Consider the following 19875-nt stretch of genomic DNA (forward strand, 5'->3'; position numbering starts at 1 on the left):
GACAATGAAGTGTAGATGCAGATTTTGCACTACAACCTGAAGATCTATTATGCCCCCTATAAAAACTTTTCTTGTACAGGATGAATTGAAAATCTCCGAAAAGGTTTTCTCGACAAAGGCTCCAAAATATGACATTCAATCATTCAAATGACACCGATATTCTTTGTTAGACAATATTATTTTGAAAAAATGCTTCTAGTAGTTAGTAAATAACTTTTTACATCTATAAACGAAAATTTTTTATTCTTATTCCTTGAGTTACAGATGTTGAAATAGGAATCGTATAGAAAGTTTCAAAAGAAATTGATACAGCTCACAAAAAAACCTCAGTATTCAAAATTATGATCATATGGTCTATCGTGTAGCACCAGAAAATCATCGATAAATTGGAATAATAAAACTACATCAAACATACAACATGAAACATTCTGATTTGATGCATTAAAGCAACAATTTTCCTCTCGATAGAATGAATTTGTTCATTCCCTTGCCCATTCCTATGTAAATTTTCCGGATTCATGTTGTGTAATTTCAACAGACCCATTAATTCAACTTTCTCTTTTATCGAAAAATTCTATAATGGTCCAATAACTATTAGGTCTCGTTTTCACCTTAACCTTGGTCAGGTTCTTTGATCCTGGTGATCATCATTCCTTTGAATAACTTTTGGTAATTAATGAGATGAAAATATAAGAAAAACTTTGCCTACTATCGAAAAGAATCTGGAGATTTTGTGTATAGTATTTCAGCATACAGGGTGAGTCAACTGTGATCGATCTATAACTCTTAGAAATTTTGGGCTAGGAATAAGATTCAAACTTTGGCAGAATCGACTAAAATTATTGTTGACCATATAGTGTGGGATGAAAGTGGTTAAGCACGATGCTTTTTTAATTGGGAATACCCCATTTTATATCATATTCTGAAACTACATGAAATCCTGATTTAGAAATATTCCAATTTGTATAACTTATCTTTGTGCTTTTTTCACGTAGGCTAAATTTCATGGTTATGATAGTTTTAACTAAAGATCATATCTTGAAAACCGTTCAGGATAAATGTATTATTTTTTTTTAAATTATATAACCTTTAAAAATGTCTATAAGTCCATTATTCCAAATGGCATTCCCTGAACTTTTTGTCTGTGGGATACCATTATGAAAACATTTTAGGCTCTAAAATGTAAAACGTGCTTTGAAATTGTGTTTTCTTTCTTTTTCTACCCCTAACGTCCTTCCTAACACGCAATTAAATCTTTTCAAATGGCAAACAACATAGCAGATTGCAGACCCAAGTGCAAGTAGTCAAGTAAAGGAAATATTCATCCACAGAAATATCAACGTTAGAAGTTACATGTGTATAAGCTCGTGGAGTCCTATATTATTCCATTTAATTATAGTATAATTGAAAGACCCACTTTTCTATTAGAATAATGCTTTAGACCATTATGTTTTATGGGCCAATTTGCAGAGCATGATGTTAATTCTTGCCATGGCCAAATCCCAATCTCTCAACATTTCCTCATCGTTTATTTTCCTTCAGCTCACCGTTTCCGAAGTTTGTAAAAAAATATCCGACCCATTATGCATGCCAATGTGCATCCATAAAAAAACTACATAACCCATTTCGTTCGAAGGTCTTAATTAATATAATTGTTCATCTCCCATTTCTATGGAAATTTCCCGGATTCATGTTGCTTCAGAAGACCCATCAATACAACTTTCTCTTTTATTCAAAAATTCTGTAATGATCCGATAGCTATTACGTATCGTTATCATCTTAACCTTGGTCAGAGTCTTTGATCCTGGTGTTCATCCAGCTGTTGGAATAACATTCGAGATTTAATTCGGATGAATAAAATATGAGCTGGATGAGATTTATGAGATTCATCCGGGAACAAATCTTGATCGGCCATTTCTTTTTTAAATTTCAATATATTTTCGGGGAAATGATAAAAGTTAGTTATAATCTAGATCTGGTGAGTCATTGACTCGTACAAATATTTCAACAGTAGATTTTTTAGGTCAAGAGAAACACTTTTTTCCTATACTATTTTTTCCTATTCGGCCCTGATAAAAAGATAGAATCATTTTGAGTTTTCATAATGAGCTGTGCCACCCATGGAAAAACAAAATTACCTGCGAAATAATTAGGTAAATCTGCGACACTACATATCTGTGGATCTTTAAAAAAAAATTGCATTGGGTTAAAGTACCCAATTTTGTGAATTTCACAGATATTTTTCATTTTTTAACAAATTAAAAATTAAAACAAATTAATCAAATTACTCGAAAACAGCGCAGAAGAATACTTCAATTTTACAAAACGTTCAAATATATAGATAGCGTCCAACTTAGTTTCAGGAGTTGGGTTCTTTCTTGGGAATTTTTGGTATTTTTATGGTACGTAATGGTCATAATGAGAAAACTGGAAGGCGTGGGTGATATCTTGTGTTCGAAAAAGATTCATCAAATAAATGAAAAACTATATTCCGAAATTCATTTCATTCGATAAAACCGTTTGTAAGATAGAACGAAAAATAACATTTTTTATGATTTTTAAACATCTTTTGAAACGAGCTGATTAGGAAAAAATGGTGAAGGAAAAAAGTGCTTCTTTTGACCTCAAGAATCTACTGTTGAAATATATGTACGAGTCAAAGACACCCTGTATAATACCAATAAAAAAAATTTCTTTGAATGTGATTAAATATTTTCAACCTTAGAAAATAAAATTCATGTCATTTCCTACTACATACCAATTTCAAGAATAAATACACAATGCGATTCTCTATAAAGAGGAAAAAATCAAATGATTCTTTCTTGTTGTTAAAAAGACATCGAACAAACATCAGCTAATTTGAAAATGAAAGAATCTGATTCAAGATACGAATCAATCAAATAATTCAGGCATTTTAAACTGAGGCATCAAGGTTCAACAAGTATTTATTCATCATTTTGTCCGATTTTACTTTGTCTATTACAAAACGAAAACTAATAAATATCCTCGGTAATCTTTGCTGGAAACAATACTTCTCTCCTTTTGTTTGACAAAAACTGATAAAAAGTACTGCCTAAATTATTTCATCGAGTTGAATCAGATTACTTCATAAAGTTTTTAGGGTTTTCACTCCCAATCTCTGAAACAAAATCAATTAAAAATGAAATCAACGATTTGCTCCTGCGTAAATTCTTGCACTAATTTGTCAGGAGCAAATTAACTAGAAAAAATTGTTGCCTGACAATGAACTCAAAATAAATAACGTTGAAATAATTATAAGTTGTAACGTTTCGGAGTCTATATCAGACTCCTTCATCAGACGAAAAATCTCTTTTTGAAAATCTTCTGAATTGTGGCTTTTGTTTGACATAAATTGTCAACACACAGAAACAGAGACTGCACAGAAACGTTGATTCATTTAATTTTGAAATTACCGGATGACAGCTCCTTCTTTAGTAAATTGATCCAAATATGATCTATTCCTACCGAACAATTTGCCAAATTATTATCTTGATCTAATAGAATACACGTAGACTCTTTAATTTTTCGTTTAAAATGGTCTGGTTCCGTCATTAAAATTTTAGTGTTGTCCCAATCCATCATGTGGTCTCCCGTATTAGAACAAATGTGATCTGCGATTTGTGATCGATTAATTTCTCTATTTTTAATATTATTTTTATGTTCGCGTTTTCTTATTTCTAGAGGTCTGGACGTTTCACCTGTATAAGTTTTACCACAAATACAGGGTATGTTGTAAATACAGAGATTGGGAGTGAAAACCCTAAAAAGTTTATGAAGAGATGCAGAATCCTCCCAGAATAAATTTCAATCGATATTTGAATCAGATTACTTCATTTTCGAATTATAGATGTTTGTAAATATATTTTTCACGACCAGTTATTAGAATGAATGAATGACAAATTTAAAAAACAATTCATTTTAGGCCTGAAATATTTCTATTTTATTCTATATAAATGAAGGCCACCAATTAGGGCATCCAACAGACAGAAAACTAGAAAAAGTTCAAGGTATGCCATTAGAAAAAATTAAGGATCATTTTCGAAAAATGGCCGGACCAACTGTCGAAAAACTGAAAGAGACTTGAAGCTTCTCCTTAATTCAATGAAAAAATCATACATATATCTCGAACGGTTTTCAAGATACGCTCTCTAGATAAAAGTGATAAAACCATCGGAACCACGAAATTTTTCAGAAAAAGTAGCCTACGTCAAAAAGGCACTCAGATAAATTAAAACCAATGGGTATTTCGTGATCAGAATTTTACGTAGATTCCAGATATGATAAAAATTGAACATTCTCACTTTCTGCAGTTCGTTTTTCAATGATGCAAATATATACTTTAACCATTTCATACAGTTTCAAAAATGCTCAGTTGATATTATGAGTAGAATATAAGCGCTACTTGAATTCATAAATTAGATCGCGTTCTCGCATATTAAATTCATCTAGGACCATGGAAGTGCTATTTACGTAGACCAGTCAACAGCAAAAAATCTTCTTCAAGTACACTGGACTAGATTGAAACGATCGGGTACAGATTTATAACAATTTTGATGCAGATTTCCCAACAGATGTTTCTTCGCTAGAGGTTATACACCTGTCAACCTTAGAAGCAGTCTTGTTGAAACCTAGGCTTTGATTTTTCTTGTAATATACTTAATTTCTGGATTCGGAACCTGGGAAGTTAGATTTGATGTTTTCGGTTATTTTCAAAGATTGTCACACCGTTGCTTGAAGCATCAGTGCAACAAAATTCTGTTGAATCGACTCGAAAACCTTCAGGAGACGATAATTACTGAACTGGCCCCAATAGTTTACAGAAATTTTGCAACATTTGTCAATTTATTGAATGAAATTCACAGCGTATGATTAGAGGTAAATAATAGTGATATATTTCACAAGATTCAATGTCTCACCTATTCTTAAAAGTGAGGATATTAAGGGATACGTGTAATAAAAACGTATTAAGATACTTTGCTGGTTGTTCTGTAGCGTAATGATGCCGGAATGTCTGTCAAGGTTGATCACTTTCTCTGTGCGGACGATGACTTCTAATCGATTTTTTTTTTCGTTGCATTTCGTGTCTGATCCGGTCCGGCGTCTGAAATTTCACTTTCAGCCCGTTCATCGCCTCGAATTACCAAGGGCGTCTTAATGATACCTATATAAGTTCTATTTTAGAGAAGAGAGTTGTTTTTGAAACGGAACAAACAAAGTTTTGAAGTGAAACAGCTTGAAACATCATCTTCTGAAACTCTTCAGGGTTTCAACTCCCAATCTCTGAAACAAAATCAATTAAAAAATTGAAATAATCGATTTGCTCCTGCGTTAATTCTTGCGATAATTTGTCAGGGGCAAATCACCCTTAAAATTTCAATGCTATTCTTGTACAGCCGTTCGAATGTTATCCAAATACCTTTGCACAGAAACCTCAAAATTAGAACAGGGAATTATTATATCTTTGATCACAACGAGAAAAATTTTGAAATATTTTTATTAATTGCTAAATGGGCGCATTTCAAAGCAGTGCTACAAAATGCCAAAACACCTTTGACTTATTATTCCTGTGAAATAAAGAGGTCTCGCATTGTTTCCTTTATTTCCAATTCTTAAAATTATACTTTACCAGGAATGAAATCAGAGCTATCAATTAATGACCTAGTTTTTAGGAAAATGTAAGAGTTCGACTCTGAGTGACCCAATTTGTCAAACCATAACAATTGCAAAGATCTAGGTCGCAATCTTCTCGAAGAAATAGTCCATTGCAAAAATTCCTAAATACATTTTTTTTGGCCTTCATGCAGAGAAGATAGTTTGCTTTTGGATGTTTGACGATCAATATTTTAAATTTCCATATGACAGATTTGTATATGAATTTAAGGCACAGATCTGTTTCGCGTTGCAACTACAATAGTTGTTTCAATTGAATTTTAACATTTATACAGGGCGAGTCTTTGACTCATACAAATATTTTAACAGTAGATTATTGAGGTTAAAGTCAAAAGAAACACTTTTTTCCTTTACCATTTTTTTCCGAATCGTCTCGGTTTAAAGGGTACAGGTTGATGAAAAACCATAAAAAAATGTTATTTTCAGTTCTATCTCACAAACGGTTTTATCGAATGAAATGAATTTCGGAATATAGTTTTATAGATCTTTTTCGAACACAAGTTATCACCCACGTCTTCCAGTTTTCTCATTATGACCATTACGTACCATAAAAATACCAAAAATTTAAAGAACCAAACTCTTGAAAGTAAGTTGGTGAGTATCTAATGAATATTTGAACGTTATGTAAAAAAAGTGTTCCCCATATTTTCTCGTATGATGCTCCGTTTTCAAGTAATTTGATGTTCAAAAATTAAAAAGTATCTGTGAAATGTAAAAAATTGGGTACATTGGCTGATACAACTGTTTTTAAAAGATCCACAGATGTGTAGTGTCACAGATTAAGCTAGTTATTCTGAAGGAAATTTTGTTTATCCAAAAGTGGCACAGCTCATTATGAAAACTTAAAATGGATATATCTTTTTATCAGGGCCGAATTGGAAAAAATGGTATAGGAAAGAAGTGTTTTTTTGACCTCAAGAATCTACTGTTACAATATTTGTACGAGTCAAAGACTCACCCTGTAGAGGATATTGTATTTTTTGCTCGAGGACAGGATAGGATTAAACTTTTGCGAAGATATCGTCAAAGAGTTTTCAGTGCTGAATACGGTACAAAAAAATCTATTTAAATTCTTTTTCATTTATCATCACTAATATAACCATTTATTTTTTTTATTAGTATTGAAGTAATGTTTCACCAAATGGTGATAAGTAAGGAATCAATTTCGAAATAGGTTAATTTGGAACGGTTAACCTCTGCATATGGAAGGATGAAATGGAGGAAATTACAGCATCTACAATGCCTCTTCTATTATTATTATTCCTTCATTTTTAAAGTTTCACTAAAATTCAATTTTTCGTTCACCTCTGTATGTAAAAACAGAAAGTTCTCAAAATTCGTTCTTGTTTTTCCTATTTAACTTCGAGTACTCAAGAGTATCTTATGGTAAAAACTGAGGACTTCTTTCTAGAAAGAAAATTTCACTATAAATGGTGTGAGTGGATAGTAAGATTCTTACTTGGCAATTTATTTATTGCCTTTGCAATATAAAAACTAGGACTCCGAATAAATTTACTTTTGTTGCTAGATTCCACAGTGAAATGAATAATTTCATTCAGGAACTATAAAAAAATCTCAATTCATTAGGCTCATCAAATTATCAAGTATTCAGGGATGTGCAGCAATTAAGAGCAAATTTTTTGAACAATTGAACATTTTATTCGTGAATTGATGCATACACTGGCTTCATATTATATTGAATTCATTCGCAACTTAATCATTTTCTCCCTGCATAGTAAACTGCATAAAAATCTCGAATCATTTTCCAAAATCAGTACAAGTGCAAGCTTCCACTTGTGAATGGTCGAATTTCCAATTCGAAGAGTGACATTAATCCTTGTGACCTACACACCAATGCCAACTTAATGGTCACTAATGAGAACAATTCTTAGTTTTTGTTGTTTCTTCATGTCAATTACACGAGTTCAAGATGCATGTCAACATTGACACGGTTATCATTATAAAATTCATACATGAAAGCATAATTGATAAATGTGTGTGTTTTGTGCCGAGAGTAGTTCACTGTCAGGTTCGTGTCTTGCGAATTGAGAAATCTACCGGATATATTTAAAGTGAATAGGAATGGGGAGATGAAATTAGGAAGGTCAGTACTGTTCTTCAGCTATTCCGAGGATCCCAAAATTAAAAAAAAAAGATTGCGTCGGCAATATGAACAGCAGCGCTGAGGTTAGTGAAGTATTTTTGGTTGGATTGATAATTAAGCCAAGCTCGAGTAAATCAGTAAAATATTGACAAATGCCCAATGATGTGCCAGTCACACTATAGTAATATTATTTCTTGTGGATATACACAACTAGGACTATCTTCAATAGTTAAGAATCACCAGAAGTATACTTTTAATGTATTAGGTATTTATTATTTTCGACAGTAGTTTATCTTAACTCAAAACTTACTTTAGCAGTTTATTGCAGATATGTTTGAATTAATGAATTTCTGGAAAATAGTTGATTTTTTTTTCGAATTTTTCAAGTGATATGATTCCTTCAAAACATTTAAGGATAATTTATATTCATGGCTTGGCTTAATGCTGGGCTATTCTAATTGAAGTTAAGACTTGGAACTTTTCTAGATATGCACATATTTTCCAGAAATTGGCAGGGTATACTATATATGCTATAGAATTGTGCAATGTATAATAAAAATTATTATTGATTGAAACTATCTGTTTTCTTCTGAAATCTGAAGCACAACGTAAGCACGACACTGTTTGCTGTGTATCATTCTTGGGAAAACTCATCATGTCATGACTGTATTTAAATATTCGAAATTTGTGATTATTATTTCAGTCGCGACTTTGTGCAATAAACGAAATCAACGTTTGTTTAAGTTTTATTAATTGACTTCGGATATCGATTTAATACAAATTGAGTAGTATGTGATATCGGAAATCGTGCTCATAGTGACATTGAGGATAACAAAACGTATGAATTATTCTTTTCTCGGTGAGTACTTTGTATTCTGTATGAAGACAGCTCAAAATAACCCTATCGAATCAGCATAACATAATTTCCGACTACAAAGGGTATAGATGAATAGTTATCACTAAATTTAAGAGACGATTCCTTGTCAAAAATATTGTGGATCTTTCATATACCTATATATTACGAGGATTTATTGTGAAATTCTTAGCCTACCATACAACCAAACAAAATTTCATTGACAAAATATTTTATTACTCAACATATTCTCCTCTTAATTGGATACATTTATTACAGCGAAACTGCAACGTCTCTAGACCTTTCAAAAAAAAGTTTCTTCTTGCTCTGCAAACTAGACCTCCACAGCTTTTATCACCTCCTCGTTGGAAGAAAATTTACGAACTTTTATTTTTTTTTTCAGTTGAGGAAAGAGATGATAGTCGGATAGATCCAAATCTGGTGAATAAGAGGGGTGTTCTAGTAATTCAAACCCTACATCACGAATTTTTTGCATGGCAACATGAGATTTGTGTGCAGGGGCGTTGTCCTTCAAAAACAAAACACCTTTGAATAGCTTTCCGCGTCTTTTCTCTTCAATTTTTTTCCGTAGAGTGAACAGTCATGTCGAATATTAATCTCAGGTTATTGTTCTACCCTTATCCAAAAAAAATCAATCATGATTACTCCATGGCAATCCCAAAAAACTGAAGCAAGAACTTTTCCAGCAGATTTTTGGGCACGAAACTTCTTAGGTCTTGGAGAACCAGAGTGTCGCCATTCCATCTATTTTTACTTTGTTTCTGGATAGTAGAAATGTACCCATTCGGTTTAAGAAGTCTACATCGTTTTCAAATCGAGCACAGATCGAACGCGATGCTTCTTCCCTTGCACGCTTTTGGTCAACATTCAAACATTTGGAGATCCATTTTGCAGCAATTTTTTTCTTGTACATGATATCAGTGCCTACATCCTCGTATTTTTGGACAGCCTGTGCTTTCTCTGAAAATTTTCATTTTTTTTCGTGAAAACTAGAATTCTGACTAAAATGAAATTTATCTAGCATTCTAAGAGAGGAAGGAGGTAATCAAAACAAGGCAATCTACAAGGGGTAGAAAAAGCCACCTCTAAAATTTGTTCCGCTAGGAGCTTTTCAATCATTCATATTATACCATTGAAGAATTAATTATGATGGCTGCATTCATTTCGAACACATAAGGTATTTTGTAATGTCTTACTAAAAGTAACAATTTTTGAGAAAAGAAGTATTCATCAGTAGGTAAGTGAGTTTTCAAAAATTAACTTGTTCTTCTTGGGGTGCTGATGCCATCACACTTCGTAGGGCAGCTTTGGCCTTAGCTTCTCTGCTGCTGAGTATTGTTGCTCTGTTTGGTTCAACAGTGCTCACGTCAAAAAAATCGATATCCTACTCAACGATTCTATGAGGATTATTACTGGAACCATCAAATCTACACCTTTGCATTGGTTGTCTGTTGTTTCAAACATAGTACCTCTTCATATTTACCGACAGGTGGCAGTCTCGAAGTCTTGGTATATATTCCATTCTTTCCCAAATTAATTCCAATTTCGTTGTATACCCCAGATTATAGAAGTTCCAGATTGAAATCTCGTAAGCCTTTATGGACTAATTTCTTTATTCAAATAAGTCACAAAGAATTCTGGCAAACGTGGCACACAGAATGGAATTCGTGTAATCTCTTCAATAAAGGTTTGATTATTGATCCTTCAAAAAAGTCCCTGGATTTGATCTTCCTAGAAAAATTTGGAGTACGCTAAATCGACTAAAGACTGGCCATGGTCAGTGTAATAGCTTGCTCTTTGGATGAGAGTGTGGCGTAGAAAAACTATAGACCACGTGTTTCTGGTTTCAGATTGTATTTCAACAATCCTCCCCAATAGAGTGAACCAAATTCGGCTAGACATATTGCCCAACAGAATTCATAATCAGTTCGGTGCACTCACCTAACCAATATTCTTGCAATTTGGGTGAGGTGGGCATTCATGGGTGATGAACTCACCTGACTGAATGTTTTCTATTGTGCGTTCCACATCAAATGATCATCAACAATCGTGTTTGTTTATCTGCTGCGTTAAAATTTAAAAGGTCACATCAATACATGTGTTCGGTGATGTTATATCAATTATTAGAGTTAACGCATGCATCTCCATTCTTCGGAATATGCAGAATTATCTACGGATGATTACGGTATATTGTTGCCTAATATAGGTATGGAGGCATTTGAGTAAAACCTTGCAACCTAACTTCAGGTATTTGTGATTCAATATTCTATATCAGTCTTCCAGAGTTTCAACGCAAGCTTTGGACATTCAGAATTATTTCTTGGGCAGAATTCATGCTGTGGATGCTGTAAATAATCTCTGAATAACCCCTTCCCATGATGAAATTTAAACACAGCTGTTACAGCATCAAGAAAATATTACAATATCAACTTTGGTTATGGTAAGTAACTTAAAGTGATGGCATATTTAGTCCAAATTCCAAAGAAGTATCACATACTCTAGGGTATGTGATACTAAACACATCTAGATGTGTTTCTTTTTTGTATTACTGATTTTTAGTTGACATACACTGAAATTGTAAATTTCTCTTAAGTTATCTGAAACACCTGTTGTACATGTGTTCTTTCAGGAAGAACTTAGATGTTTCTTGTTTTTTTATCATATTCTTTTTCTACTTTATCAAGTTCTTGCCTCTGTATTAGGCTGCACATGGTGGCATAAAAACCCATGTGTTATTTGTTGCTAAACCTGTTTTTTCTCGTTCCAACTCCACTTCAATTTGAATTGACAATAATTGTCATACTGTGGCTTGTGATGAAAATAAACATTTTGAAGCGAATATTCCTGAAATAAATTGATATAATTTGTTGAGCAGTGTATATCAGTTTGTTCAAAATTTTCCAAGGATGGTCTAAGATCTTAGACAATCTTTGCGTGGGAGAATATCAATTTTTTCCAACATTTTGTAAGCATTCATAAGTGTACGATTAGGAAAATTGGCTGTTTCTTGTAATTGTCGTTATCTACCCTGTCAACCCTTGCCTGAACAATGTTAGATCATGGTGCACGTCAATAGTACAGTAAAAATGAAAGAGAATAAATACTTTGAAGAAGGCAATTCGAAACCAATTAACCAATAGGTGCAATTTGCAGCGCAAGAGAAATTCTATTTCACCTTTTTAAGTCGATAGAACAATGACTGACGACTTGGCTCCTATATTGTGGAATTTGTTATTTGGTAAAGTGCAGCATATTCAGCATTATTCATAATTGAAATACTTCTGTGTGTTCAGGAAAATTATGTAAGTAAGCGTTGAAAATAACATGATACCTATTCACTTTAAGGTCAGTGAACGTAACTAGAAATAGAGTACTTTTATATTGATACAAATTAATTTATCGCAATTTTATTCGTTATTATGGTAGTGGGAAATGCGAATACGAAATTGTGTGTCATTTCAACACCACATTGTTCGGATTACCTACTGATCAGTCTTAACAACATCGAAAATAGTTTCCTGTAATATCAATTAATTAACCACGTAATTAAAATTGAGGTTTTCACCTCAAGAATTTGTTCAACTGAGAGATAGAGGGCTGTAATCAGTAGTTTAAAAAAGAAGCCAGACATTCTTTTGTATTTTTATATTTTTTCGCCAAATAAAACATGAGAATATTTCAACAGGAGGGGAAATTTTTTCCTGCCCCAATCCGAAGAATCTTTATGTTATGGAGATAATGAAAAGGTTTCCAATCCTCAATTTTTTTCGCTTTTCACAGGATCATCACGAACGTACTATATACCACCACTTGTGGGCAACAACAAATATCTTTGTCTTATATTAGTTCTCAGGTCATACTATTCATTCATAAGCCATGAATAATTTTGTTTACTATGTTTCATTCATAAAACGAATGAAGTGGTGCGAAGTCCTTGAAATATACTCACATCACGCTGCATTAGTAGAAGTATTTTGGCAATTTTTCAAGTGGGGGGATTCAGCTACATTATGGCGGAAATATGTATAGAGCATTCATCAAGATTTGTCGTGAGCAATTGGATTCAAACAATTGATATTATGGGTTAGAAAGGAAAACAATTGATTATTATCTAAAATTTAATACTCAATAAAGTATCAAAGGCTGTACTCAGCTCAGCATTTTGTGGTTGAATTTTATATTCACTAAAGAAATTAGTAGTGACTTATAGAAATTGTTGTCTCAGATAAAAACATCTACTCAGGATGAACACTTTTTTCTTTACCATTTTTTCCGATTGGTCTAGATGAAAAAATGTGGCCATTTCAAGTTTTCATAATGAGCTATGCCACCTGTGGAGAAAAAATTCCCTCGAAATAACAATTCTATGACACTACACATCTGTGGACTTCAGAATTCAGCCAAGGTAGCCAATTTTTCGAATTATTCATAAAAATGGCTAGGCGAGTGGATATCTTTTAAAAATTGAGCGTGGAAAAAAAGTGGAAAAAATATTGTTTCGAATATGAAAAAAACCAGGAGGAATTGAGAGATTGGCTAAAAATATCTGATCAAATACAGATATAGTATATTCATAATAGCTGTTCCAACATATTTCCACCATTATCAAGTTCTTTGCTGAATGTTTCATAAAAAAAAAACTGTCGAATTGTGCAATCATGCTTCAAACATACTGATACAATCCCCAATTCTCACAAACATTCCACAGAATATTTGTAGCCACCTTCAATCTCTGTCTATATAGTGTCTCAAATTGCCAATTCAATTGTATCGAACTCTCAACAATGATTGACATTGTTTGCAAATTGAAAACGAATCATTTTCCTCGAAGTATTTTATGAGTAGATTGTATAAAGATTAAACACACAATCTTATTTTGATATTCGTCATTTAAAACAATTTTTTCTGGCGATAGCACAAGAAAGAGTATAGAGAAAACGGGGATGGGGAGGTGGATCGTATATTTCAAAGGGGTTGCATTGCTCTTCGACGTTAAAATCTATTGTGCAGTTTCAGTGGATGAACTCTCAGTATCTGGGATGGCTTCAAGGAGATTTCCTCCTTGATTTTGCAAGTTTCTCAGAATCTGCACTCGTCAGTTCCAGCTAGACCCTAGAATCTTTCTCATAAGGTGCTTTCTGAGGCCACAATGCTCTATAAATAATCCAGTGAGCGGATGTATCATATTCTTGCTGATATTCAGATACGTCTTAGATGTTGCAGTCAAAAGTTCCCAAGGAACTTTTGGTGAGTTCCAGTCCCGGAAGATTCTTCCAGAGTAAATCTCCTTCGGGTTTTTCCTTCTCCTGAAACTCTTTCTCGTAGTTACATCAGTTACAGATGATAGGGAGGTCATTGATGGAAATAACAAAGACTAAAGAGTAGTAGTCCCAAGATACTACTCTGTGGCAAGCCCAACTCGATAAGTCTCTCCAAAGACAGTTAATCATGGTTTTCATCAGAATAGGGATGGTCTTGATATCTTTCAACTTCCATTGTCTTCTACTGTGTTCCTCTAGGTCTCTGTATTTCTAATACTTTTCGATGTGCCTATCTAGTATGTCGTCCAGTTGTTATTTGAATCACCACGTCGATGAATAGTGCTCTATTTTCATCTTTATTCAGTAATATGAGGTCAGGTCTATTGTGCGTAATTTTCCAGTCTGTGAGAAACTTTAGATCCCAGTAGAGTTTGTAATGATCATTTTCCAATACATAATCTGGATGGCAATTGTAGCCAGGAACCTTTTTGGACCTTAGAAGTTGGTATTTTATAGCCAATTCTTGGTGTAAAATCTTGGCAACATCATCATGTCTATTCTTGTACTTTGTTGTACTTTGTGCCTGCCAACTTCTGGCATCCCTCGGTGATGTGCTGGTTGGTTTCATGTGTCGCACAGCCATAACGACAGCTATCGTCCTTCACTGCGGCATCCTTGGCGATATATTTCATATAGTTCCTTGTCGGAATCACATGTTCCTGGATGGCGAGGATGAAGGCCTCTGTCTCAGGAAACAACCTTCCGGAAGTCAACCAGTAGTTCGACGAAGATATGTCGACGTAATCATGATTGACCTCGTTCTGGTGCCTTCCATGCAAAGGTTTGCCAATCAGTTTCTGCCTTTTGCTTCCTGCAGAGTGTTCGACAGTTTGCAGGTTGTCCTGTTGTAGCTTCAACGGAGTAGAACTATTAGCAACACAAACTACTCGATGGAGTTCTGACGAAGCAGCCTTGTTTAGGAAACATTTTCGAAGTGCTTCAATTTCCTGGGACATGCAGTTGGACAAGTCAACAATTCCGTTCTATTGAGCTTTTGGGGTGATGTTTATTATGTTTTGTCAGCATCGTTCTTATTTTTCTCTGTAGGGCTGTTAAATCCGTGGTGGTCCAAGTGATGATACCGAATGAGTAGCTCAGTGCTGATCAAACGTAGGTATTAATCGCTTTTATCAGGTTCTTGCTGTTAAGACCAGTTCTCATTATCCTTCTCAATCTTCGGATGAACTACTCATTTAATTCTTTCTTCATCTGGGTCTGATTGATTTTTCTTGCCTGTTTTATGCCTAGATACTTGTGTGTCTCCTTCCTTTAATGCTTCAATTTCTGCACCTTCCTTGAGTTTGAACGTGCCATCTTCTATTTTCCCTCTCGTTATGTTCAGCAGTCCACATTTCAAGATGGTTCTGCAAAGTAGTTAACTAGTGACACATAAATAATCGGTAAAATGTATTTGAGCTTGAGGTAGGTGGTAAGGACGTCCTTCCTCGGAACAAACACTTCTGGGGTCGGAATATCCTTCGGAATTATCTCGATTGAAGGAGTTCGATGTTTATTCAACAGGAGATGAGGAGTTGAAAAATCCCCGTATGTGTACATTGAAGCTCGCCGAGTCTTATGAGTACATAGCTGTTTACCCGACTGCCAATTTTCACTCTTCCATCAAATATTTGTCTTCGGTATTTCTTCAACCTTGAAGGATCATAATCGGCGACAGGATCGTTACAACATTTTTAAGATGAAATTGACAATGAAAAAAAATCGATCGGGGGACGAATGTGGGTTAAGGGAACGAGTATGCGCAACATTTATTTCATAAGTGCCACTCGTATGTGGAATGAATCTGGCCGGCTGAATGCGATATTCGAGTTTCAGAAATGTCGAATCGATTTGTGGAATTCGTTTGAACAGGTGTAGCCATATTGGTCCAGAGGTGTGCGTATTACGAAACTGCACAGACAAGACGGAAACATCTTCGAATTCGTGTACTACATCGACGACTATACGATTATTATAATGATATACGGCTGTGTCATCGACCGAAATTTTGTAATTTCTTTATGCTAAATCCCAAACTGAAAGTACCATAAACAATCATATCTCAACTGTCTATTGGTTCATGATTTTCAATAATATACCTGTGCAATATGTCAAGATGAGAACATTAAGAACCTCCTGGAATGTTCACAATTCGTATTTTGAATATGAAGATTCTGGGACTACAAAAAGCACCTTTCTTCCCTCCTGAAGAAGCTATTGTGATACCGAAACACTTAGAATGGTTAAAACGTATTGTTAGTGAAAATTATGTATAGTTCAACTATGGATATTTAACAAATATCGTGTATAAACAGTAGATTCTTGAGGTTAACAGAAACACTTTTTTTCTATGCCATTTTTTCCGATTCGACCCTGATAAAAAGATATAGCCATTTCAAATTTTCATACTGAGCTGTGCCACTCTTGGAAAAACAAAATTACCTTCAGAATAACTAGCTGAATCTGTGACACTACACATCTGTGGATCTTTTAAACAGAATTGTGTTCAGTCACAGTACCCAATTCTTCAAACTTCTCAGATATTTTTTTATTTTTGAACATCAAATTACTCGCAAACATCGTATTATACGAAAAAATATGAAGAATACTTTCATTTTCAAAACGTAAACGGTTTCAAGAGGGTTCTCCGAATTTTTGGTATTTTTATGGTACTTAATGGTCATAATGAGAAAACTGGATGACGTGGGTGATATCTTGCGTTCGTAAAAGATTAATCAAATAAATGAAAAACTATATTCCGAAGTGTTTCTTTTGACCTCAAAAATCTACTGTTGAAATATATGTACGAGTCAAAGACTCACTCTATATAATAATTTTGTGTGAAATTCCAGTGCTCTGTAGCAACGATTATATTTATTTCTCGAAGATTCCATCAACTGTTTTGTTTTAAATCGTCATTTAACACGAAACCAAAACAGTTAGTTTTCATTTTTATCAAGTTTTTATGAAGTTTGTCATGTCATGCACCCTCTATGAGGAGTGCAGAGTAAATGAATTTTTCAAATGGCAACCCTTACTTACAGTCACAGAGCTGCCATTTAATCCCGTCGAATTCAACCTACCCAATCAGAATCTTGAATTCATTATAAACAAAGAGTTTTTACTTTTTGTAACTTATAATTTTGATTTTATAGAATTAGACTGTTTCTTTGTGATTACTCTGTAAAATAGTCGGTGATTAGGTATCTACCTGTTTTATTTCTTTAGCTGATTTGCTATTTTCCTTCTGTTCATGAATTTTCCTTTTGCCCTTAGTCTTCTTCCAACTCTTGATGGTTTTTTGGCATTTTGTCTATGATTGCTTCTATGATTTATCTGGTTCATAACTGACAGTGACGCAGAGTTCGAAAAGCGTGAAATATGTGATAAATAAACCAACAAATGTGATATCAAAAGTTTAGACAACAATATTCAGAATCAGAGAAAGTTTCTATACCAATAACACCATTCATATCGGTACTTCTATTTAGCAAAAGTGAAAACTATTAGTAAATGCTTTTTATCCGTTATTTTATCTCATATCCGTTTGAGTATCAAGGACCCAAAGCCATTTTTGTGTGGTTTTTAGCTTTGGGGTAGAAATTTGTACAAGACAAGGATTAACTGAAACCCTTAAGGCCTAACAAAGCTCCAGAGTATTGAAGTTCGAGCAATATTGGAAATGGGGGTGAGCATTTTTTTGTCAGTTTCTCAGGTAAAGAGGTATTTCAACGTTCTATAGAGTGGCACGTTCCGTAAAAAAAACCGGAAGTTGCTATTAGGTTTTTGCCCTGTGGAATAGATCCCTAACACATTTTTATTGCTCCAACATATCGTGAATGAGCACGAATCATCTAACACCTCAAAGTTATTGACGGCAATTCAATTATTGCGTTTTTCGTCTCAACCCTTCTGTGCGTTGTAAAAATTCTTCGAGAACCCTCACCATTTTTCTACAATTCAGTGACCTTCATCCTCGTTGATGATTTGCATGAATAGAATCCAACTCATCTTGGTAAACTCGATGAATCATTGCATTCACCGTATTTGGAGTAAACATTTACTTCCTAGAAGACAGGCTTATAGTGAAGTGTATTGTTATGGATTAGTCCATTTATATGAAAACAGGAGTCTCTTTTCAAATATTCTAATTTACAAATTCAGACGGTCTCATGCTAGGCTGGAAAACATCAATTTCCAGGAATTATTGAATGAAATATTAGTCCAAATATAGTACAAAGGATGCGTCAAAAATGCAGGTGATTCCATATCCAAAAACATCAATATTTCGTGAAGAATTTTGTGTTAATATATGCCCTAATTATATATCAGAACTTTCTCACTTTTTCTTTTAATACATTGAAAGGGCAGTAGATATTTCGATATATTAAAAGTTTCTAAACTAATAATAGAGACAGCATCCACCTACACTTTTTCAGTGGTTCAAGGGTTACCATCCCTTAAATCCACACCCAAGATTCAAAATAGCAACTGAAACCCTCATTCTTTGGAACCTTGAGGTGTTTCTTAAAGAAAAAGTACTCTTGATCTAATGTTTTGAACCCAAACATGATATCGATAAATCAACTCATTCCACAGAAAAATAATGGTGTGATAATTGGATATGTACACTTCTTCTTTTTCCTGAAGACCTTATGGATTTCCTGGGAAGCAGACTGCCAATTGTCTCTCCATCGAACACATTAAAAAACTGATTCAACACAAGTCAGTAGTTCTTTGAGTTGGATGTCTGCATTCCTCAAAGAACAGATGGATATAGACGTTCATGAAAAACCCATCGCTGAGCTAAAATTCGTTCCTACGCATACAATATTTCTCAAATTTACCGGTGAGAATTCCCAAAAGCGTCATACTGGGAATAAACCTATTATGTAGGATGTAGGAGTGCTCGTGTTTGAACTTCTTCGAAGGAAGTGACCACTTCAGGAGGAAATCGAGACAGCTACAGTCAAGTGGACGGAAATTTGACGCTTATCAGGGGCGTAGATACGGCCGTATGATGTCAAATTCAAGCTTTACCACTGATTCTCATCTAGTTTGGAATCTATTACAAAAATATTGGAAGGTATAATGACCTCATCAATTCCTTTATTAGTGAACAGATTCGTTTTGCATGTTTTCTTAGTCAGAACATTGTAGAATATCTAATAATAATGGAATGGGTCTCTGATGGTGGAAGAAAAGTGAGGTAAACTCAAATTGCGTTCTCAATCCAAAAAAGACCAATGGCACTTTATATTGAGAGTGCAGAATTGTACATTAAAATTATCAGACAAATCCAGATAGAATCCACTTCAACTAAACGACGAAAAGACTTATTTTCTTCTTTATTCTTATAATTTAGTTTTTGTTCTGGAGGTACCAAATTATTTTTGCATTTTCCTTGAGGAAAAGCTGCTTTGCTTGTTTATGTCTTGGGATATGATTACATGTAGATGTTTTCTGCTTTCTCTTTCATGTATCAACTTCTTCTCTCAACTTGAGACGATGAAAATTTTGTTCCAATTTACTTTTTCGTGAAGTTGTCTGGTTTATCATTTTCCTAAATGACTTGTTGAGCTTGTATCCACACCGAACTAAGTTTGTGGCTCTATGCTGAGGATTTTATACAGTCATTGAACTCTACAGAGTATACAGTTTGAGATTATCTTTGTCTCAAAAGCATCAGTTACCAAAGTGTCCAATACCTGGCTTTCTGTAGGCTTCTACTGTTCGATAAATTAGTTCTAGGTTTCTAGGTTGAAATATTTTCGGTTTAACCTGGTACATTCAAATTGATCCCGGGTGTTTATTCAAGCAACGGGAATCCCGCATGAATCTTAGCTCGTCAAGAATATTTGAAGCTGAAATAACATTGAACACTCATT

At 34.1% G+C, this 19875-nt stretch overlaps 1 protein-coding gene across 3 annotated transcripts in view; it reads left to right on the top strand.

Moving 5' to 3' along the window:
- The window catches only part of LOC123321602 (3-hydroxy-3-methylglutaryl-coenzyme A reductase-like), a 59028-nt gene that overhangs the window by 18101 nt on the left and 21052 nt on the right, over positions 1 to 19875 (top strand). Inside the window, exon 1 of one of the 3 annotated variants that reach the window (XM_044909289.1) lies at positions 7771 to 7795. The exons of 1 other annotated variant lie outside the window; for it this stretch is intronic. Coding sequence is in view for 1 of the 2 variants with exons in the window: in XM_044909286.1 (XP_044765221.1) it covers positions 8636 to 8654 (19 nt within the window). In the remaining variant the exon portion in view is untranslated. Of the gene's footprint in view, positions 1 to 7770; positions 7796 to 8507; positions 8655 to 19875 lie in introns of those variants that run through there. One more of the 3 variants, XM_044909286.1, reaches the window with a different exon arrangement.

Source organism: Coccinella septempunctata, chromosome X, assembly GCF_907165205.1.
Source record: "Coccinella septempunctata chromosome X, icCocSept1.1, whole genome shotgun sequence".
NCBI classification, from domain to species: Eukaryota; Metazoa; Arthropoda; class Insecta; order Coleoptera; family Coccinellidae; genus Coccinella; species Coccinella septempunctata.